Source organism: Neodiprion fabricii, chromosome 2 (assembly GCF_021155785.1).
Source record: "Neodiprion fabricii isolate iyNeoFabr1 chromosome 2, iyNeoFabr1.1, whole genome shotgun sequence".
NCBI classification, from domain to species: Eukaryota; Metazoa; Arthropoda; class Insecta; order Hymenoptera; family Diprionidae; genus Neodiprion; species Neodiprion fabricii.
The window spans coordinates 18,635,915-18,659,766 of NC_060240.1; the positions used below are offsets into that span (position 1 = coordinate 18,635,915).

At 41.9% G+C, this 23,852-nt stretch overlaps 3 protein-coding genes and 1 long non-coding RNA gene across 4 annotated transcripts; 1 reads left to right on the forward strand and 3 right to left on the reverse strand.

Moving 5' to 3' along the window:
• Positions 1-400: 400 nt before the first annotated feature.
• Positions 401-1,285, reverse strand: LOC124174768 (mucin-2-like). Its single transcript, XM_046554232.1, has one exon. It carries the CDS (start codon positions 1,283-1,285, stop codon positions 401-403), a length of 885 nt encoding a protein of 294 aa, XP_046410188.1.
• A 2-nt stretch (positions 1,286-1,287) lies between these two features.
• On the reverse strand, positions 1,288-1,633 carry LOC124176300. The gene is made up of 2 exons (XR_006869345.1): positions 1,370-1,633; positions 1,288-1,317 (listed from the first exon to the last, which is right to left on the reverse strand). It is a non-coding gene; the product is annotated as an uncharacterized LOC124176300 (long non-coding RNA).
• Positions 1,634-7,639: 6,006 nt separating this feature from the next.
• Positions 7,640-8,599, forward strand: LOC124174770. Its single transcript, XM_046554233.1, has one exon. The coding sequence runs from the start codon at positions 7,640-7,642 to the stop codon at positions 8,597-8,599; it is 960 nt and encodes a 319-aa protein (XP_046410189.1).
• An 8,983-nt stretch (positions 8,600-17,582) lies between these two features.
• Positions 17,583-19,034, reverse strand: LOC124174772 (zinc finger MYM-type protein 1-like). The gene is made up of 2 exons (XM_046554235.1): positions 18,509-19,034; positions 17,583-18,427 (listed from the first exon to the last, which is right to left on the reverse strand). Exons 1-2 carry the CDS (start codon positions 19,032-19,034, stop codon positions 17,583-17,585), a joined length of 1,371 nt encoding a protein of 456 aa, XP_046410191.1.
• Positions 19,035-23,852: the final 4,818 nt, after the last annotated feature.

Below are 23,852 nucleotides of genomic sequence, written 5' to 3' on the forward strand. Positions count from 1 at the left end.
TGTTGTTTCTGTGTTGTCTGCTCCGATCTGTCGGGGTTAAGGGATGGAGGTTGGGTTGTATTTGCGGGGTGTGTGTTTGGTGTGGGTTGTGGGTCGTCTTATATCTACTTATTCTACTTAGTCTCGTGTGTCTTAATCAAAATCATGTTTTTTTTTTTCTCTTATATAAACTTGTTCTATTCTTATATTATTTTGTACTTGAATTTTCGGTTTTGGTACGGTGGCTCTCGTCGGTGTGGGTCTTGGTGAGTTTTTGCGGTGTTCTTTGTACCTCGTGGCTCGTGGTTTCTTCTCCCTTCTCTTCTCTCTTTTTGGGTTGTGTTCTGTTTCTTTGGCCTCCGTCTGTCGTTATTCGTCCGTCGGTTTGGTGTTGTTAGTGTATAGTTAGTATATAGTTTGTCTAGTGTTTCCTGTTTTGTTCTTTTTTCTGTTTCCGTATTGATTTTCGTTTTTTGTATCGTTTTGAGTCCCGTGTGGTGTGTGTGGCTGGTTGGGGTGTTTGTGTATGTTCGACTGTGTCCGTGAGTGAGGTGGTGTCGGTGTTACTGTCTGTGTCGTTGTCCGTCGTTTGTGTTTGTAGCGTGCTTGTGTGTGTGGTTTCGATGTGTATAACTGTCTCTGCGGTGGAGGTGGTAGAATCTGTGTCGCTGTCGTTGTCTGGTGTGTTGGGGGGTTGTGTTTTGTGTGGTGCTGTTTGATGTGTGGTGTGTGGTTGGTGTGTTGAGGTGCTGGCTTCTGTTTCGTCAGTGTTTGTGCGTTCGTGTGCCCGTCTGGTCATGTATCTTTCTTTTTGTGCTCGTAATTCGTCGTCTAGGGTGCTTGCTGGTTCTAAACTTGCAATTATGGCTATTATCTCGGGGTGTGGTCCTGTGTGTTGTTTGCATGTTTGTTTTGTCTGTGTCGATTCTGTGTGTCTGTCTATGTTAGCGAGTGTCTGTAAGATCCTGTCCTCTGTCGTCTGTGGTGGTCTCGCGAATCTGGTGCGTGCCCATTGGGGGGTTGGTGCGGGGGGTGGTGTGTACCGTGGTGTTGGTGTGGGTGTGGGACGTGTGGTTGTATGGGGTGTTTGTTTCTTGGTGGGTGGGTGTGTAGTCGTGTGTGTGGCCGTGGTTCGTGTGGTGTGGGTAACTGTTGGTGGGTGTGTGATAATTTGTGGTGGGTGTGGTGTGTCTGTGTTAGTTTGTGTGCAGGTTTGTATGTGTTCTGTGTATTTGGTGCCCCGGACCAGTCCGTTGCATTTCGGGCATTGCCTTGGTCCGGAGGGTGTAATTGTGTGTGTGGTCATCGTTGTGTGTGTTTGTGAGTGTCTCTGTGTGGCTGTGGGTGCAGTGGTTGTTAAGTGTGTTGTCGTCGTGGTGGTCTGTATTACCTTTCTGTATGTGGGGGGTGTCGGTAGTAGGGTTCGTCGGGTCTCCGTCTGGTGTATGCCGTCGCGTCCGTATTTGTGTGGGTGTGGGGCCTGTCCTGGTGTTTGTAATAGTGGTGTTTTTTCTGTTTGTGTCGTCGTTGTCGTCGGTCTCGTCAGTCGCAGCGTCATCAGGGCCGGTATTTTTGTTTGCTGATTTTCCATGTTGTGTTTCTGTGGAGTGAATGCACATGTTAGTTTATTTTCGGGGCGTGTTATTGGGCGTGGTTGTTTTGTTGCTTATTTGATTATGTATATAATTTTAGGTCTTCTATGTGACATTTTTCTATATGTTTACTGCTCTCAGTTGTTAATTCGTATATTGTGGGTGAGACTTTTCTAGTGATTGTGTATGGGCCTATGAATTTTTTACTTAACTTAGCTGTCGTTCGTTCTGGTCCGGATGAGAGTGTATGGTTCTTTTTCAGTACTCTGTCTCCTTCCTTGAATTGAATGTCTCGTCTTCGTAGGTTGTAGTAGTGTGCTTGTTTTTCGTTTGCTTCTATTAAGTGCCTCTGTACTTCGTCTCTAAGTATTTGTAGTCGTCTCAAGTGGTCTGTCCATCTGTCTGTGTCTTGTAATTCTACTTCGTTGTCGTTCTCTAACTGATTTCTTAGACATTGTGTGGGATTTAATTCCCTTCCTAGGTTTAAAAAGGCTGGTGTGTGTTTAGTTGATGTGTGTGTACATGTATTGATTGCGAATTGTAAGTCTTGTAAGTGTATGTCCCATTCTGTGTGGTCGTTGTTTACGTAGGCTTGGATCATTGTTTTAGCGGTTCTGTTGACTCGCTCTACGGGGTTGGCTTGTGCGTGGTATGGGGGGATTGTTGCGTGTCTTATGTTGAATTTTTGTGTTAGTTCGCGTATGAGTTTGTTTATGTATGGTGTGCCGTTGTCTGTCAGTAGTATGCGTGGTGTACCCCATCGTGATATTACGTGTGAGTGGAATGTCTGTTCTACTGTTTTGGCGTTTGCTTTGCGTGTGGGTATGATTTCCACCCATTTAGTGTATAGGTCTTCGAACACTATGATGTATTGGTTTCCTTTTTTTGATCGTGGGAGTGGGCCCATGATGTCGGAGGCTACTACTGTCCACGGTTCTTCGATAATTCTCATGCCCATTAGTCCTGCCGGTCGCGCTTGTATTGTTTTTGTTCTTTGGCATGTGTCACATTTTTTTATGTAGTTTACTGTGTCTCTGTACATCCCTGGCCAATAATATTTTTTTGCTACTCGTTGGTATGTTTTTTCGATCCCTAAGTGTCCTGCTTGTGTTACGTCGTGGTTTTCGTGTAGTATGTGTGTTATTTTGTCTTTGGGTATGACTAGTTTCCATGGGTTTGTGTCTGGTAGGAGGTTTGAGTGTAGGGGGTTCGGGCGGTGGAAGTATAGTTGATTGTTTCTGATTCGCCACGACTCGTTTTTCTCTGGGCGTGTTTGTACTTGTGTTTTTTTGTATGTGTACCACTTGTCTGTCGTGTCTTCTATTGTGTCTATGTGTTCTTCGTCTTCGTGTCGTCTTGAAAGTGCGTCTGGCACGTCGTGCATTGTACCTTTTCTGTGTGTAATGTCAAAGTCGTATTCTAATAGTTCTAGTGCCCATCGTGCAAGTCGGCCTGTGGGGTTTTTCAATTGTCTAAGCCACTTCAGTGCGTGGTGATCTGTAATGACTTTAAAATGGTAACCTTCCACGTAGGGTCTGAATTTTTTTATGGACCAGAGTACCGCCAAACACTCTCTCTCAGTTGTTGAGTATTTACGTTCTGCCTCGCTTAGCGCACGGCTAGCGTAGGCTATGACATGCTCTTCGTCATCGAGAGATTGTGTTAGTACGGCACCTATCCCTGTTCCGCTAGCGTCTGTTTGTAGTGTGAATGTTTGTGTGTAGTCTGGGCATGCGAGTGTGGGTGGTGATGTGAGTGCGTGTTTGATTGTGTTCATTGCGTTTTCTTGTACTTCCCCCCAGTGCCATTTCTGATCTTTTTTCAGTAGTCGTGTTAGTGGTTCTGTAATGTGTGCGAAGTTAGGTATGAAGCGTCTGTACCATGATGCCATGCCAATTAGTCTCCGTAATTGTTTTATTGTTTTTGGGCTTGGGTAGTTTTCTATGGGTTGTGTTTTGTCGGGGTCTATGTGTAGTCCGTGTCTGTCTACTATGTATCCGAGATATTTTACTTGTGCGCATCCGAACTCGCACTTCTCTGGGTTTATTGTCAGTCCTGCGTCTGTAATTCTTTTTAGTATTTGCTCTAGTCTTTGTAAGTGTTCGTCGAATGTTTGTGTTACTATTATTATGTCGTCTAGGTATGCGAATGCATATGGTTCGCATTCTGGGCCTATGAGTCTGTCTAGTAGTCTTTGGAATGTCGCTGGTGCGCCTGTCAGTCCGAATGGCATTCTTTTAAATTGAAATAAGCCCATTCCCGGGACTGTAAAGGCTGTTATGTGTTTGCTGTCTTTGTCGAGTGGTATTTGGAAGTATGCTTGGCTTAAGTCGATTTTTGATATGTACTGTGCTGTTCGTAGTTTGTCTAATATTGCTGTCATGTATGGTAGTGGGTATGCGTCTTTTTTTGATACTGAGTTAACCTTCCTAAAGTCTAGACAGAAGCGATATGTGTTATTTGGTTTTCTTATCATGACAATTGGGCTCGACCATTCGCTTTCTGATGGTTCTATCACGTCTTCTCTCAGCATTTTGTGTATTTCTGTGTGGATGGCTTCTCTAATTTTTGGTGATACCATATAGTATCTTTGTTTTATGGGTGCGTGTCCTTGTGTGTCTATTTTGTGTTTAATTAGGTGTGTTAGGCCGAGTTGGCCTGTTAGTGTTGAGATTTTCTGTTGTATTGTCGTCTGTAGTTGTGTGTGTTGTGATTGTGTGAGTTCTTGTATTCCTGCGCATATCTGTGGTTCGGTTTCTTTGCTGGTTTGTGTGCCGTCTGTTGTTTGCGCGTTTGTGGGTATGATTTTTTTATTTGTGACTTGTGTGTTCTGTGGGTTGTCTTTTGGGGGGGTGTTTTCCGGTGGTGTCTTTGTGCTGGGTAGTGTTGGTGTTAGTGGTTTTTGTTTTATGGTTTTTTTTTTTTTGTGTTTTCATGTCTTTCTGTTGTTTTCGGGTTTGTTTGTTGTTTCGTTGCTTCTAATTTTTCTGCTGCTTTTGCTTGTTTTGTGTGTGTTTGTGTTGATTGGTGTCGTGTTTCTCGTGTTTGATGTATTTGTGTGTATTCTTTGAGTGGTGTTGGTAGTTCTTGTGGTCTAGTTTGCATGTGGTAGTGTGTCTGTGGGTCGTCTATCAGTGACCATGTGTTTTTTCCATAATTTATTAGTATTTCAAATCTTATTAAGTCGCTGTTACCAATGATACATTGCGAGCCTAAGTTTGATATTAATCCGAACTTAATTTCTTTTGTTATGTTGCCGAGGCGTATTGGGAGTGTTACTGCTCCTTCTATCGTCACCTGTGTTCCGTTTCCCATTGTAGCTGTTCTGTCGGGTGTGTTGTTTATATGTGTGTCTGTGTTGTGTAGTATTTGTATTACTTCTGCGCCTAGGTATGAGTGTGTTGCGCCTGTGTCTATTAGTGCGTTAAATTCGTGACCGTGTATTTCGATTCTGATGTGAAACCTACTTTCCGTTCTGTTGTTATTTGTTGTAGGTGCTACTGTCTCGGGTGTGTTTGTGTTGTTTTTGGGGTTGCCCTCCACCCTTGCTGGGTCAACCCTTACTCGTTTCCCTGGTTCTGTGTTTGTGTGCATTGCCATCTGAAGTGTCCGGGTTGGTTGCAGTTAAAGCATCTGCGTGGTGTTGTGCCTGTGTTTGGGTTCGTTTGTGTTTGTTGCTGAGTGTAGTGTGGTGAGTTATACGTGATTGCGGGGTATCGAGTCTGTTGCGTGTTTTGGTTTGTTTGGTTTCGTCGTATGTTGTATGTGAGTGCCGGTGGTATATTTGGTGTTGGGAGTATTGCTGGGCGGGGTTGTGTTTGTGTGTACTTGTATGGGATGTATTGTGTGTGGTGTGTTTGGTGTGTGTAGGTTTCTCGCGGGTGTGTGTAGTTGTTTAATATTGTTTGTCTCGTGTTTTCCCATTCGATATTTGCTTCCCATTCTTTTGCGGCCATTTCCAGTTGGTCGAAGTTCGCGAAATCGTATGGTTTTATGTATGCCTTGTATTCTATTTTCATGTTTCTGTATGCCAGGTCTAATTGTGTTTGTGGGTGGTATGGTGGTTTTAGTTGTGATAGTAGTGTTCTAAATTGTACTAGGAATTGTGTGATTTTTTGTGTTGGTCCTTGTACGTAGTTTCTGATTTTTTGTTCCAGCCTGTCCCTAAGTTGCATGTCTTGAAATGCGTGTGTAATGTCTCTTTCGAATTCTTCCAGTGTTCGCCATTTGCCTCTATTTAATCTGTACCAGTTTTTTGCGTCACCTTCGAGTATCGGGCTGAGGTTGTTGATTAATTGTGTATCGTGTATTTCATAACCCGTTTGGTAGTCGCGGAGATTTTGTAAAAATTCGTCTATGTCTTCGTTTGTGTCTCCTGAGTATTTTATGTTCCATGTTTGTATTGTTTTCATTGCCATTGCTGGCTGATTCCAGTATGTACTGTTTGGGTTTGATGTGTGGTTTGTGTTTGTGGGGTGTATTGACTGTGTGCTGTATATGTGTGGATCTTCGTATACGTTTCTGTCGTTTGGTGATGCTCCGAGGTCTATTAGGTTTTGTATAAGTCGTGTGTTACGTGTGTTGGTGGCTAAAAATGTGTCTGTTCCTGTGAAGTGTCGGTTCGTTTGATTGGTTGTTACCGTGTTAGTTTGCGTGTGTGTAGGTGTGGGGATTGTATTGTATGTTTGTGTGTGATTTGTTGGTTCTGGGCTTTCTTGGTGTTGAATTTGTGTACTGTGTAAATTGTGTGTATTCTCTATGATAGCTGCATCGATTCTATTTATTGTGTTTGGTGAATTTATCGTGCCTCGTCTATTTATTTCCTGCGGTTGGGTCGGCGTTTGTTGATCTCGTGTCGCGCGCGGCCCGCTCTGTGTCGAGTTGTTTTGGTTGCGTTCGGGTGTGTGTATGTCCATGTGTTCGCGCGCTAGGCCTTGCGGTTCCCTGTGTCCTTGGTCTGCCATTGTGTGTATCGTGTTTGGTAGTGTGTGTGTTCAACTGTTGTTATTTGAATTTTCGTGACTGTGTAGTTTTGTTTCGTGAGTCTATGTGTATTTTGTTAGCGTTTATTCCTGTGTTTTGTCTCTTAATTGTTTGGATTTGGGGTAAAAATGTGGGTAATTTACGTTGGGCGCCAATTTGTGACGGGTTTTGAGTCCGCACGAATAATATGGGTGGGGAAGACAATTAGAGACGGGGCGGATATAATCGGTAAAACTTAGTGTGTGTATTTTTGCACCAGGGCTCGACTTAAACTAAGGGGTACAAAAGGGTTGTAGACTTGAGCGGTGGCTGATCACGCCTCAGCCCTTAGCGTTACTTAATACTAACTTACAGATACGCGCGCGGGGGGGGGGGGGGGGGGGAGGAGTGTGGGAGGTGACGGGGAATATGAGGTCGGAAGGGTTGATATGGCGAGGGGAGGGTGGTGTAGTGTGACGGGGAGTGTGTGGTAGACAGGGTTGGTATTGCGAGGGGAGGAGCAGATCGGTCGTAGAATGCAGGCTAACCTGGTGTCGTCGGCGTGTGTGTGTGGGTGTCTCGAGGTGTGGTGGAGGGTAGCTGGGTGTATCGGTGTGTGTGTCGGTGACTCTCCCTCTTTCTTTCTCTCTCTCTCTCTCTCTCTTTCGCTCTTAGGTTTGGTCTACGCCGGTGTGGCTGCTGCTACTGCCGTGCTCGTACTGAATCTCGCGCTCGGCTCTGCCGAGCGTCGGGGGGCTTCGATGATGTTCGGGTCTTTCCCGACGGGACAGGGCTCACCCGTTCGGCTCTTCCCCGCGGGTTTGGGGTTTGTTGTGACTTGCACTCTAGGTGCAACGTCACACTACTGTAAAGATGTACTTGTCACTTTGCCATAATAAAGAAATACTTCTATAAAATTCAAACCTTTTGTCACACTGCAAATCTTTCTTTAGTAAAATTAATAGCATCAAACCTATTATTATCGTTATACTACATATAGTATCCGGCAAAGATTCTGGATACTAGACGGCAGAAATCAAATACGTAAAGTCGTGCAACGTTGCGTGCGATGCATCCGGTTTCGGGCTAAACCAGAGACGTACAAGATGGCCGACTCACCAAAATCTAGAGTAGACAGTGCACCGCCGTTCTACCACACGGGAGTAGATTATTTCGGTCCGATACTCGCAAAAGAAAAGAAACATCGGAATCGGAGCAGCATTAAAGTCTACGGCTGCGTATTTCTTTGCATGTCGACTAAAGCTATTCATATCGAGATCGCAAGCGATCTGTCAACAGACGCGTTCATAGTGGCTTTACCACGATTCGTCAGTCGTCGGGGCATTCCGGGCCATATCTATTCGGACAACGGGACGAATTTCGTCGGCGCGAACAGTCAACTTCGTGAATTTTACGCTGTCAGAGAGTCCGAAGACTTCCGTTCTCAACTGTACGAATTTACGTCGACCAGAAAAATTGAGTGGCATTTCAATCCGCCCCTCTCACCTCATTTCGGGGGTATTTGGGAGGCGGCTGTAAAATCTTGGAAACACCATCTTAAACGCGTCATGTGCGATCTTTTGTTTACGTACGAAGAATTGACTACTCTGGCAATCGAGATTGAGGGCATTCTCAATTTGCGCCCATTGTGCCCTATTTTCACAGATCGAAACGATCCAATTGCTTTAACCCCCGCGCACTTTCTTGTTGGAAGACTGCTCACGATGCTGCCGGAAAATGATCTTTCGCTTGTTCCAGACAACCGAATATCCTCGTGGCAACTGATCACTAAGACACGACAAGAATCCTGGCGCCAGTGGCAACTCGAATATTTGAGCGAGTTACAAAAGAGACAGAAATGGATAAATCCGACCGAAAATATCGCGTTGGACACGGTAGTCCTATTGATTGACAAGAACCAACCATGTATGCAGTGGCGACTGGGTCGAGTGGTGGAACTACATCCTGGAGACGATGGCGTAGTCAGGGTGGTCACCGTAAAAACGACTCGAGGACTCTACAAACGCAACACGAGATCGATTTGCGCTTTGCCCATAAGCGCTTGAGATTATCGGGAGAATTCAACGAAAACGATAATTTTCAAACTCTTCTCAGTTGAAATTTACAATTAATTCTTTCTAATTTTCAAATTCGAGTTTTGATTCATACTTACGCAAGATTCAGTCAATATACTATGTAGATGTAAGCCAAGTCTTCAAGTTTCTTCAAAGTCATATTCCAATTAATTATTTACTCTTTATGCATAAAATATCAACTTTAGACTTAAGGTAATCGTTCTAAAAGGATCAATTGTAATAAGGCTAATGACATGTACTACTGTTTGCATAATTTTGTTCGTTAGCACTCCCAACGGGGGGAGGGTGTTCAGTACCTCAGCGTCGTTTTGTGCCCGTGTCATTGCGATCTCCGTGCGAGCCGCGCTCGAACGATTCGTCTCCGCAGGGATGCCAAATCTCGCGTAGACGAAGAGGCGAGCGCGCATCACGCATTTTTTAAAACAGTCCAGTTAAGTCGTCCGTCTAGTGACGATGGTGAGTGACGCCGTGCGTTCTCTCGTACCACGACCATAGACGAGAGGTCCAAATATACTCTCGTATACGTTTGCTCTACGGAGTAAGGTAGATGAGTACGGCCCGAGTGTCTCTCATTCTACACGGGACCGAGTGCCCATACACACATACCAAGGGTCTTGCACCCTTTCATCATACAACGAGCCCAAGCGCTCTTGGTGTACTACCAACACCAATCATACTCTCATATACGTTCGCTCCTCCGAGTAAGGCAAATGCAAATCATACGGAATTCGATCGAATCGAATAAAACAAAAATCGCAGTACGAAACGCACTCGAGATCGCGGTGGCATAAGCCAAACGGGCTGTAACCGGCATATACACATTCGTATACACAATCGACACATTCACGTGTGCGACACATGCTTTTATACGTTTACAAATACAAGTTCATCCGTCGTGAGTTTTTATGCCGCAAGGCCTTTCCCACAAGAGCCAATAAACATTCATAATTCGATGGCTCAAACGCGAGAGTTTTTTATTCAAGAAAACCTCAACCTCTATCCTTCACATTGATAAAAAAGGTTCTATTCAAAACTACGAGGCAACTTCACCTATGAAGAAGCTTCGACTATACATCCCGGCATACAATTGCGCCTTTGAAAATGTGCAGCGAATAAGGAGTTGGTATTCGAAGGAGTGTACCAGCTCCCTCCAGAAATCCTTCCGTCTGTACAAAGAATTGGACGGTTTAAGGGCAATGATGTCCGAGGATATGACTTTTTTACCAAAAGAATTTATCCGCGCGTTCGCATCAAACTCCATCAATGATGCGTGGGATAAACTACCAGAGAATATGAAAATGGACTACGTCATCGCAAGTTTCCGCAGATGTAGCATACATTACACACCAGGATCCGATTGCGATATCGTGGATAGACCGAATCCTCTAATTAAAGACTGTCTAGGTTGCAATCGTGTGTATAGATAATACGGACAATATTTACCAAAATAACAATAGAATTTATTATAATATATACAATTACATCCTGCTTTACATGTAGAATATTCAATAAAATTAATCTCAATTATATCATAGCTTATACATAGAATTAAAAAAATATACTATTCGATAAAATTATAATCTAGAGATAGGATACATTACAAATATATATCTTTATAACTTTCACCCATTCTCGTCGTACAAAATGTAAATGTTATGAATTTTTACTTGTGAAAAATATATAATCAACAATTGTGAATTTAGCGTGGCTTATTCCTCAAAATAATCCATGAAATCATTATCGTTATCCTGTTCGCTAACATTATCATCATCATCATCATCATCATCATCATCATCATCATCGTCATTTTCGACATCTATAATTATTACGATAGTTTCATTCGCCCATTTTTCTACAATTATTTCCATACATATATCACCGTAATTTATATAATGTTGGCTGTTTGGCCTCACTCGAGCAGCTCGCGCGTCCTCAACGAGATCCCGAAGTTCCTCCAACGAGAACTCGCGTGTTGCTTCGGAAAAGCCTATAATTATCTCTTCCTCAGTCTGCTCATCCTCGCCGCAATCAACGATCGACCACTCATCGTCATCATCACTTGAATGAGATGGCATTTTTTTTTTCTTACTAAAATTGATTCGCGATGAAAAATCTGTAGGAAGAGCAAGCCGAAGTAGAAAAGTTGATGCTGCTGCTGCACTCATCATTTATATGCATGATAAATCTCCAATTCAAAAAAGTTTCCACCTATTCAAAATGAGTGATACGGAGAAGGTGTGGAAGATACTAGAATTTTATTTTAATGTAGTGCTACACACCAATCCCTGTCCGAATAATAACCATCATCGTCAGCTCTATCGATGTCTCCCAGCATTTGATGGATTCGATCAATCTCATCCAGAAGCCAACCGAATCTGATGCGTACGTCTTCGCAACCGTCAAAATCATTATCAAACTCAATGCCCACTTCCCGTACATTCACCTCCACCCACTCGTCATCACCATCACCGCCATTCCAAACACCCTCCACCTCCGCTTCTTCCTCCTCCGCCTCCTCCTCCTCCTCCTCCTCATCCTTCACATCACTCGATGATGATGATGATTCTAGGTGATGCTCGCCAGCCAAATTATGTTCAAACTCGCGATCATCATCACCAACACTATCGTCAATACATCGCTCGGGGTCGATAATTAGCGTATCAGCATCACTATCAGTCAATTCATTCTCATCATCCTCCTTATCATGAGCCGCCCTTCTGCACACCCGCTTACATGTCAGCGATCGTGGTGGTGAATGGGGTGGGTAGTCTGATGACCCTCTTTTCCATCCTTTCATATTTTTTCGATATGATTCTAAAATTTTTCCAGAATATTTATGGATATGATAATAGGGAATACAGAAAAGTTGAAACAAATAGAAAAACTTTGTTAATATACTAATCAAATGTGATAATCATTACGGAATTCAATTCAACATACACAGTATCGTAAGAGGATTGGCGTAGCACCATATACATATACAGGGTGTCCCTAAATTGCCTCCCACGGACTAGTCAGCATGATACGTCCTTAAAATCCAACCGAGAATTTCTTTTTTGGAAGCTCGTCCGACGCATGGTTTTTGAATTATAAGCGATAGCGCTAGGCCAATCAGAGTGCACCATTTCATCTAGATTTTCCGCCACGGAAATTGCTGTTTTGTTCGTCTGGGTGAATTATTATTATTCGTTCACGAAATAAATATCGGCACCTCCCCTCTCTCGCTGCTGTACCCCTTCTCGGGCGCTGACCTTGGTATTGTTACCGCGGCACACGCTGCCGGCCGCACATCCATGGGTGCACATTTGTGTGTGTAAACAGAAGCGAATCCTCAAGCATAATGGGTACAGCAGCAAGAGAGGGGAGAAAAACGCTTGTTTTCACACGAAGGATTTTCAAAATTACTAGAGAAGTTTCAAACCACTGCCGCGCTGTTCGAATTTATACTGAAAGGAGTCGGAACCACCCTCCACCGAGCAAAAACCAGCCGGCCAATCATTTGTAGAGCATGCACCACGTGGCATACAGACAAAAGAGTGATGCGGGGGAGGCAGTATAAGCTAGGAGAAAATTTTCTCAAGAGCTCGCCAGCTTTTCGTTTGCCGATTTTTTTCTCGTTGCATACCCCACGCTAATATGGTTAGGGATGTGCAGGCTCGGACTTGTTCGCTATTAAGAGTCGCAAAACCCAAAACTGCGTGGACACATACCAGCCGGTCAAGAGCGGGCAAGACAAGATTTTTCTCACACCAAACACTGTTCGCTACCTGCTTTTCGTTGAACAAGTTTTCCCACCACATATCCCACGCTGATTAACGACTCAGAAAACCCAAAAACTGAATGTGCACATAGCATCCGGTCAAGGGTTGGCAAGACAAGATTTTTGTCACGCCAAACACTGCGTACTACCAGCTTTTCGTTTGCCGATTTTTCTCTCGTTGCATACCCCACGCTAATATGGTTGGGGATGTGCAGGCTCGGACTTGTTCGCTATGAAAAGTCGTGAAACCCAGCCACTTTAGCGTGAAACACGCCTACGAAACTCATCGACAAGATTGTATTATGCTAAATAAAGTACGCATGGAATTTCCCAAGTGTAAAAATTTAGTATTTTCCAATTTTTAAAACAAAGGCACCGTTCCGTTTGTCGTATACGCCGATCTCGAATGTATATTAATCCCCGAACCTGTAGATGAATTTAAAACTCGTAAGACTTGTGAAATTCGAAAGCATATCCCGCACAGTGTGGGGTACTACGTACATTGTGCGTACGATGAGACTTTATCGGAGATCCACGGTAAACGCGGTGTCGATTGCGTAGATTGGTTTACGCAACAGCTTAAAGATTTATCAATTCAAGTAGAGTCACGCATCAAAAACATAATTCCGATGAAGTCTCTTCCCCAAGTGCAACGCGATCGTCACATGCGTGCAAAGAATTGTTATATTTGCGAAAAACCGTTTACCCCTGAGGAGAAAAAGTGTTACGATCACTGTCACTCCACGGCTAAATATCGTGGTTCTGCTCATAATCAGTGTAATTTTAATTTCAGAGAGTCGCACACAATTCCAATAATTTTCCACAATTTGTCCGGTTACGATTCTCACTTTTGAATAAAATCCCTCGCGTCAACTTTCCCCTGTAAAATTACACTGCTACCCATAAATAAGGAAAAATATATATCCTTCACGGAACGCGTCGATAAAACGATGATGCACTTGAGATTCATCGATTCGTTTCGATTTATGGCTAGCAGCAACGATAAACTTCCCACATATTTGACCGATACCGATAAACGCATAACACGTGAATTTCATAACAACCCGCCTCAGTTCAGTTTGATGACCCGCAAAGGCGTTTTTCCCTATGAATACGTCGATTGTTGGAGGAAACTCAATGAAACGCGATTACCTGCAAAGACGCATTCCTACTCTCATCTCACCAATTCAAATATTAGGGACGCCGATTACGAGCACGCAAAAACTGCTTGGGGGGAATTCCATTTGGAGTCATTGGAGGGCTATTCAGAGTTACATTTAAAGACCGATGTTCTTTTGCTTGCCGATATTTTCGAGAATTTCCGTGCTAGCTGCTTCAAAACAGACAATTTAGATCCGTTGCACTACTACACTGCACCGGGACTTGCTTTTGACGCGATGCTCAAGCATACTAATGTAAATTTGCAACTTTTAGACAACCCTGAAATGGTGTTATTTATTGAAAGAGTCATTCGAGGTGGCGTAGCACTATATTCTAATCGAAACGCTCGGGCCAATAATAGATTTATGGGAAAAGATTTTGATCCTAGTAACGTGGAAAAGTATCTCACGTATTTTGACGTGAATAATCTGTACGGTGCAGCTACGAGCGAGTATTTACCAATCGGTTCGTTCGAGTGGGAGTATCAGCACATCGATATAAAAAACCATCCGGACGATTCGCCGATCGGTTACTTTCTAGAGGTAGATTTGGACTACCCTGTAGAACTCCACGAGGATTACAAAGACTTACCTCTTTGTCCCGAACATTTTACTCCTCCAGGTAGTGAAAATGCCAAACTCGCGACCACCCTTTACCCCAAAACAAAGTTTATATTGCACTATAGAAATTTGAAGCAGTGTTGAAGTTTAGGATTAAAAGTAACGAAAGTGCACAGAGTTTTGAAGTTTGCACAATCTCCATGGCTCGATCCTTACAGCACGCTCAATACAGAGATGCGCAAGCAGTCTAGGAATGAAATTGAGAAAAACTTTTACAAACTCATGAATAACGCTGTGTTCGGCAAGACTATGGAGAATGTGCGAAATCATGAAGATGTTAAGGGGAGATATACACCTAGAAGCCGTAAAAAAAGGTTCTATTTTAAAAATGTTTCAAAGAAAAGTAATCATTCATTTTAGATCAGAGTTTTCATTATCTAAAAGTACATACATTCAAATATATGTCAAATTAGTTTTATGTACAAATATCAAAAAGACACAAGGATATCGTAGGATTCTTGGAGGTCCTTGAAAAAATCGGCGCACACGGTACCCACTGGCGTATCTTCAAAAATCATCTGAAAAAAAAAAAAAAGATTATTAAATAAGATACTATAATCTAGTACTTGTCATAGCCGATTTCAAAATTATTGGTTTTTAACAAAATGGCGGCCATTTGAATATAGGTAACGATTTTCGGGCCTTAAACGTGTAATTATTTTGGCTATAAAATGAAGAGTAAGTAACGAAAAAAAAAAATCCCATGACAAATACTAGGTAATATTATATAGAATGACCACAAAAAATTTCAAAGCAATCGGTACATTGGTTTTTGAGAAATTTTGGGTACCGCATTGAAAAACGTAGTTTTGAGAAAAACACGTTTGAAATTTTAGGAATTAAAAAATCATAAAATTTTAAACTTACATGGAATCATCAATACCAGGCCCATAGTGTATGTCTTCTACAGTCGACGGAATTCCCATTGCAACTAAAGCTTGTTGCCGACGACGAATTCGACCTTCTTAGGGGGGGAGCACTGTACAATTCTATCACAAAAGAAATCTAACGTTTCCAGTTCTCGGTTATAACTGCCTTATTTTTCGAAGAATTAATTTGCGATTTTCACCAAATATTCTAAGGACCTTAAACTTTCAGAAAATGTAAAAATAAAAAATCGATTTTTTCAATTTTCTAGGTGTATATCTCCCCTTAAATTGCTCACAAAATGGGAGGGAAGAGGTGGTGCGAGAACGCTTATTGCCGGAGTAAGTTTTCACAGCTGCACCGTATTTGGCAATGATATGGTTATCATTGAAATGAATCGTGTCAAAGTTTACTTCGTCAAACCTATTTACGTCGGCGCATCAATTCTAGATCTGTCAAAAATCTTTTTCTACGATTTTCACTATAATTATATCAAAACCAACTTTTCGAATAAACAAGCTAAATTGATGTATACCGACACAGACGGCCTTATTTATCAATTCAATGTACCTAATATCAATGATATCATCAAACGTGATGTAGATACAATGTTTGATACCTCCGACTATCTGCCCGACAATGTGTATGGTATTCCCCTTAAAAACAAAAAACAACTAGGGCTAATGAAGAATGAAAATAATGGTAAAATTATGAGATAGTTTGTGGGACTGCGAGCAAAGCTGTATGCATGTACTACGATGGGTGAGGATGGGGAAAAATATGACAGTGACGTTGAAGTGAGTAAGCGCGCCAAGGGTGTGAAAAATTCATCGATTAATAGCATCACGTTTGATGATTATGAGCGCTGTCTAACGGCTTACCAAGAGTTGACTCTTCCACAGTGTTGAACACGCAGTAAAAAAACAAAGTAAACACGATCGTACAGAAAAAATTTGCTCTGAGTTGGCAGGATGACAAGCGGCAATTGATACCTGGACAGACCGACACCGTACCTTGGGGGATTGTCCCAGCCCCCGAATAGCTGTAGGATAAAACTGTAGACGTAGAATTGATGTAAATATTTGATGTTTGACGCCTCGGACGATCCACCATCGGGCGGAAACGTTTCACGATCAAGACGATATTTAATAGATTTGAAGTTTCAAAATGCGGTTTATACACGTAACAATCATTTATTCATTCATTTTTAATATATCAAGCAATCATTTATATTTATTCGTTTATTAGGAGAAAAGTTTTCAGAAAATGTAAAAAAATTTTCAGAAAACGAAAAAACGTTTCCAAAAAATAAAATGTGTAATGATCATATGGAAAAATTGCATATTATCATTATTATTATCATTATTATTATTATTTTCGTAGTACAGGGTATGGCACATGTGCGTACAAAGGAGATAGAATGTGGAAATATTTGCATATTCAAAATCATTTATTGTAATTCGGAAAATACATACAAATTATGTTACATGTCTGTTTCATTTATCCAACTATTGTGCGAACTATGAAAACTCAACCACTTCACATTGAACAGATTTCCCTGTTTGCGTAATACTTTCTCCACAAGGTAGTCGTCGGCATATTTCACTTTGGTGAGCTCTTCCTCGTAGAAGCCCCCCTCGATGGGATGATCTTGATAATCGGTAAGCTTGTAGGTGGGTGGATTGGTATTTTTCACCTCGCTCATGGTGAATATTTCTGTCGTCCAAGTGGGTTTAATGGTTTAATGGTTTATTGAGATCTTTCCCATGGCAATGTTGAGAAATAACAAGAAAAGTATACAAAGTTGAGCTATATTCAGAGTCTCAAATCCAAAAACTTAGCCTAGTTTGATGTATAGTGTAAAGAGGAGCACAGAACAAAGACAGAGAACTACGAAATAGGCAGGAGTAGAAAATATAGAGATGGAAGGATGCAAAAATTGGAAGAGTGAAAGACGGCAAAGACAATGTTAGAAAAAAAACAAAAAAACAAATAGAATAAAAATTAGAATAAAGTAGAAACATAGAAACATGAGAAGCAGGAACTAGAGAAATCTAAAATCTAAATGGAGAATCGCCATCAGGAGTAAGTCTCCTTTATCCGGAAGAGATGCTGATGGAGTGCACGTTTACGACATCAAGCGTCAAGAGAGACCTGAGTTCGGTCCGTGTGGTAGCCTGGTAGCAAGATAACAGAGTCCGAGATCTGCGAGTGGAGCCAGGTTTCAGTCGCAGCTAGCAGCGGCCGAAAAGGCGAGAGATGGAGGTAGCCACGGGGAATCGAGCCTCGAAAGCAGCTAGAGCGGCAGCCGATGAGATGCGGTGAATAGGAGAGCCGTCAGATCTTCGTAGGAGAATGACGCCCTCACGGTGCCAAACGTTCTTAAAGCCACGAGATTTCGCAATAGCTTTGGTGGACATAAGTAATTTATGAAATTCAGAGGAAAGAGCTTGATTTACGTCAGTGCCGGCGCTAGCCCACGGCTGGTCCCGGGCGAGCCTTGAAAATCGGGCCCCTTATCAGAAATTTTTGGACCACTGAAGTCTTAAAGTGGGACTTTGCGAGATTTTTTGTTCGCAAAAGATGCTATAATATCGCTGAAATTCAACTCGTTGCAAATTCCATGCTCAATTGACATCGCAGCTAAACCATTCAGTCGATCTTGGCACATAGTGGATCGCAGGTAAGTTTTGATGAGCTTTAGCTTTGAGAAGGTCCTTTCACCCGACGCGGAGGTTACTAGTAATGTTAAGAAAATTCTTAAGGTCACAGTGAAATTTGGATATATCTCATCCAGACCTTTATCAATAATGTGCGATATCATAACGAGTGCACTCCAGTCGGTCATTCCAGCGGCTACGAAGTAAGCTTTTAAAGATTCCAGTTCTTCGGCAAGCTCCCAACCATCAATGTCACTGTTCTCGTCTTCACCAGTCAGATAATTTTCTAAAGCCTTGGACTTAGTCAAAATTTGGGTTCTGTCCAATCTCATAAAATTATCCGAGTTTCGGATGATACTAAATGGTTCACAAACGTTTTGGGTCATTTCGAAACGTTCGCGTAGGCTTGATATCGCTATATCGCATAATTTGTTGAAAAATTCAATTTCTAACCTTTTCATCGGATCGCTAGGTCGTTCGTCGTGCTGAGACTCATAATCAAAGAATCGTCTTGTTCGTGGGGTACGTGATTCGGTTAAAGTTTGTGAAATATCTAACTTCTCAGCCATTTTTTTAGCGGTGGCTATGCAAGTTTCGAAACCGGATTCTCGAAAGGTTTGTAATTGAAGAAGAGCACCATCAATCATGTTCATCGCAGTATGCAAATCAACTTTCGGACATTGTAAAGCTTTACTGATTCTGTTGATCACTTGCAGTACATCATACCATACTACCAATCCAATCAGAAAAGACAATGACTCAATTTCGAAACATAGGCCTCTCAGTTCCGATCTCAGCTTTGCATCTTAACCTTGCGACATTCGACAAAGTTCCTGCAACGCATCTCTGATTTCTGCTATTTGGAACCTCACAGCTTTTACAGCATTTATTTTCCCTTCCCAGCGAGTTTCAGGCAATGATTTCACACTGATATTAACGTGCTCCTTTAATATTTGCCACCTCTGGGTTGAAGCAGCGAAGACTGCGAATAGCCTTTGAAGAACACCAAAGAATAGTTCAGCTGTGACGGACGAATGTCCGGCATCTGAAACTACTAGGTTGAGGTTGTGACAACTGCAGGAAACAAAAAACGCTCTTTTATTATCCTTCAAAATTCTGGCCTGAACACCACTATTTTTACCTTTCATATTACTGCCATTGTCATACCCTTGACCCCGACAGTTATTCAATTCAAGATTGTTTGATTTCAAGATATCTAACAACGTTTCATACAATCCCTTACCAGTTGTATCGTCCACAACAACGAAGCCAATGAAATGCTCGCAAATTTCCACGGTGTTTTTAGACACAGTGACAAATCGAACAACGGCAGTCATTTGTTCTTCATGACTAATATCGGAGGTGCAGTCTAAAATTATGGAGTAATATTTCGCGGCTACCGCTCGCCTGCTAATTTCTTTGAAAATTGCATTACCCAGTGTTACGCCCCGACGTACCGCCTTGGCGTAACTTTTTTCAAAATTCCATTTCATTTCATTGCTTTAATTTCTTCAATGCACAGATATCATTTCATCAAAATCTCATATTCTAATAACGGCGAGTTCCACCCCTCCTGGCAAAAGTCACGTAGAGACCAACGATGATCCCTAGTATAAGGTTCAACTTTATTCTATTTATCTGGTACCAAGAACTGAGATGAGAGACTGCTGAGTTAGTATCAGTAGCGCTCAGCCTGGAAATATTACTCTTTTTAAATTAAAATTATAATCAATAACTAGGATAAACCACTACCTTCAGAACCGTCAAATTAAAATAGATTACTCATTGGAATGTATGAATGAATGTGTGAACATTGCATGCAGATATCTTTTGTTTATATTTTCAATGTGTCACCGACGAGATTGAGAATCGTCGGAACACCGTCGAAGAGCGAGAAGTAACGCTGACCATGTGGATTTGGGCACCAGGAGGTCGCCCTCGCACCTCATTGGCTAATTACCGTTGTAACTAATTACAACTGCAGCTCCTTGGACCCTCGGGCCCAAGAAGCCGCGTCTTTCGTCTTTCAAGTCGCGAAGTGCGTGGACGTCAACCCGTATTAGCCCTTCTCGAGCAAGAGTAGCGTTTGGAAAATCTCAATTGTGACCGGCCTAAAGTCTCGCGCTAATTCGTTAAATTCGAGCTTCAATTAATCTGTTAATTGCAAAAGACTCACTATCTTCTACATTTCCATCTTTTCTGTTCTTTACTAAATCTCGTCATTTCGCGAATAGACATTTTTATGCAGTTCCATTTTCCTTAATTAAATCCAAGTTCGGCCCTGATTCAAACTGAATCAGGTAATCTTAAGTAATAAAAATAATAATTACACTATCATTTTCAACAAATAAATCGTTCCAATTAATTTCATCATACATTAAAATCAGAAAACAGACACTTTCAATTATAACTCTCGGTAACAAGATATTCTAAATTTACAAAGACTTAGTGACCAACGTTCTACATCACTCGATTCATCAACTATTCCAAATTTGAGGTGAGGCCCCTGGTCCAACATTCTACCGACGCAGACCGACACGATCCGACGGCTCTCAATCTCGCCGACCGATTCACCCAAAAGCTAAGTCAATCCGAGAGTAAATCTTCTAAATTAGACGAATTCTTGTTCACCTTGATAATCAAAACTACCTCAGTAAATTCAAAAAAACCAAGCATAGAATTGGTGGCTAGCTTCACTACCCCCAATTAAATTTCACTTATTGTTTCCAAGAATCAACAAATAAGACTAAACGATTAAATATATATATTAAATATATATATATATATATATATATATATATATATATATATATATATATATATATATATATATATATATATATATATATATATATATATATATATATATATATATATATATATATATATATATATATATATATATATATATATATATATATATATATATTATATTAAACGATTTAAGATAATCTAAAAAGAGAGATACAATACAATACAATATTCACGACCAGCTAGTTATAACCATCGTTCAGAGTAGATGTTCCTGGTACCAAATAATATTATCTTCTAGAATAGTATAACACGCGATTTTTATTCAATTTGAAAACTTTATAAATTGTTATTTTTGGCTCATATATATTTTTATCACCATCGATTGTTACCAGATATTTCAATAACTAAATTGAACCAGAATATACTACATCTTCTACCAGTTAAATCTTTTTAAACATTTATTTTGAGCGACCCTCTTCCCATTTTCTTTATTATAAAATAGCCTCAACTATTTAAACAAACCTCACAGACCTGTACAGGTCTATAGCAACACGATCCTACAAATTACCGGCTTACCGGAAGGTAAGTCTTTCTCTTAGTTTTAATTATTATTCATTGTCGTTACGTGGGAGCTAGATTATTCAATTAATCATCAACTACCACCGCCCAGTTTCACCCTCACCCCCACGTAACACCAGGATGTCAATGAATTCGTTCTGAGTTTCCTTTCCCAAGTAGTGAACGCGCTGGAGGTCCCCACTTTGAACTCGACGTACATGTTCGCTTAAAATAGGATCGAATTTCGCCATCAGTTCAACTTGGCTCAAGAAATTACCGTTATTCGGCTCGTATAATCGATCGACAGTACCTCGAAATGCCATATTCCGCTTAGCTAAATGCTTAATTATTTCAACGATTCTTTCAAGTACTTGTTTCCAATAGGTTTCCTCTCTTTGGATTAAATTTTGATTCTCATCATCGATGGTTTTTCTACAATCTAAACGGACTTTGAGTTCTTTCCAGTCTGTCATGCATTCAATGTGCATTTTGGATTTTTCATGCGAGCTCAAACTGTCTTGCAAGTGCCGCCAGGATCTAAATCCGGTCGATTGCAATTGGGTTGGAATGTTGCGGAGGCCAAACAATTTGCAGCAAAAACAATAAACGGAATCCTTAGTCTCTTAATAAATTAACCAGGATCTCTCCATTTTTTCGCCATTCTTCAGGGTTCGATAACAATTTTCTATGGTGAAGCGCCGGCGATCTGTATCAAAAGGAAAAATTGTATTCCGATCTATTTTTGTAGGCCCTAGCTTTACCAATGCTACGCGTGAACTGTCGCTGATGTTATTCGGCCACTTAGCAGGATCTTGCCAATCAATATTTGATACTGTAGAATCTTTTTCTATAACTTTTTCTGCCAAGTTGTTTCTATCTGTAGCTATCGTCATATCTCCGGTATTCACTGACTGAGCGTCCAAATTTCCATCAGAATCTACGGCGTCCTTGGAAGGTGGACAAGCGGGGTCTAAATCATCCGTGGTTTGGCTACATTCACCACCCTCATTATCAGACCTCAACCGCTTAACATTGCCTTGAAAAAAAAACAGCACTTTTTTTGTCCGCTTCACATCGAGCTTTTTTTAATTTCCGCTTTTGGGACCCTGATAAGTCTTTGGGCTTGTTCATAATGACTATCGACTATGACTTGTGCAATCCAACAATTACAAAAATAAATTCAGAAAAATTCAATCAAATCGTAATTTATGCAATGTAAGTCAAGTTGAACGCGGTTAATTAATGTTAAGTAATATGAATATCCGTAGAAATGCCTATAATAAAGATTGTGCCCTAAACGTGATCGGCCGCTGCCTGACCGGAACGTCGGCAGCTTCTGAATAAATGTTTCGTCGATATCCGAGAGTTTGCAAATTACTAGTAATTTCAAAAGAGCATCGAGAATAAAAAATAAGAAACAACAATAGGTAGCGAGAAAATTTTCAAGAAATGTTCACGTTGTTGAAAGAGTTCCTATGGAATATGCGAATACAGTGGTTCAGCTAGACAGAGCGTAGCAGTGAATCCACAGTCCATACAAATTACAAGCAGCGTGGTCTGATAGTAGTCTCTGGGCACGCCGCGCCGCACGACGTAGCTTGACGTTTGAGCTATAAACTGGCGCATGCGCTGCAGCCGAACAAATTGTGGTGGGGGCCGTCGGTCCAGCCAACACCCCGCGCGGTCCGTGCTCGCCGGTAACCTAGTACAGCAGCGTGAGCCGTACAATGTTTCTACAAGGGCCCAATCGTTCAACCTCATTTTATAATTTTTTTTCATATTTTTTTTCTTACACCTATCATCTCGATGTTCACACACAGGATAATGTATTATCGCAGTTAACCTTATTCCGAAAAAAATTCTTATTTTCTTCAGTCTTTGGGCCCCCTCGGGAACAGGGCCCCGGGCGGTTGCCCGGTTAGCTCATACCTAGCGCCGGCGCTGATTTACGTTCATACTGAAAATTCGTCCCTGCTGAACCACGGGTAGGTCGGTTGTACGTAAAATCCCCTTATTCTTCTTGGCAGCCAATAAGCGATGGGTGAGATCCCTGGACGAAAGCCTCACAAGGAGTGGCAACGGAGTGTCCTTCCGAGCCTTTGAAAGAGGGATCAGAAAACGGCAGGCCAAGATGTCCGATCTGGCAATGGTAAGGTCGAGCGCAGCAGCCAGTGAGGTGGCGGCAGGACGAATGCCATCAGCTGAGGAACAGGGAAGGCCAGAAATTATGACCTCCTCTTCGCACAGACGAGCGGAAGCACAAAGGCGCTCAGTGCAATCAGTATCGCGCTGCTTACGCAAGTCCTCGACTGCCTCTTGTAGCGTGCGATTTTAGGCCTCGAGTTCTTGGATGCGGGCGGTATTGGCGTCAATCTGAGCCTGCAATGCTGGTAGGGCGTCAAGCCGAGACTCAAGCGCATCAAACCGACGATCCATATAGGCTGTAAGGTGACGCAAAATCGCCTCAATAGAAGTCGAGTCAAGAGCTGCGGCCGTAGTCTGTGAGGCAGTGAGCGTCTCGGATGAGCTAGACGTGGACGGTGCGCCGGCGGTATGCACTCAAGAGTGGCACCGGGGCAGCAATGCTGAACACCGGTCTGCAAGATTTTCTTGCGGCAGCAGCCAGGATGATAGTGGGAATTGCAGCCCGAGCAAAAGGTGGTCTCTTTTACCACATTTTTGAAGCACATACGGCAAACACGAGCGGGCGCCATGTATTTGTGGGAGACAGTCAGTAAGTTGCCGACAGTTGTTGAGAAGGTCAAGAGTAGACAAGCCGTACGTTAGATGGAGCGGCAGGTAGAGATCAGGCTCGGGTACACAACAGAGATGTGTCACTGGGC

Bases quoted from the DNA above. Each gene is read 5' to 3' on its own strand.
- LOC124174768 (XM_046554232.1), bottom strand. From the start codon at position 1,285: ATGACCACACACACAATTACACCCTCCGGACCAAGGCAATGCCCGAAA.
- LOC124174770 (XM_046554233.1), top strand. From the start codon at position 7,640: ATGGCCGACTCACCAAAATCTAGAGTAGACAGTGCACCGCCGTTCTAC.
- LOC124174772 (XM_046554235.1), bottom strand. From the start codon at position 19,034: ATGACTGCCGTTGTTCGATTTGTCACTGTGTCTAAAAACACCGTGGAA. The intron at 18,428-18,508 runs GTTAAGATGCAA...TTGGATTGGTAG, and splicing joins ACTTTGTCGAATGTCGCAAG to TATGGTATGATGTACTGCAA.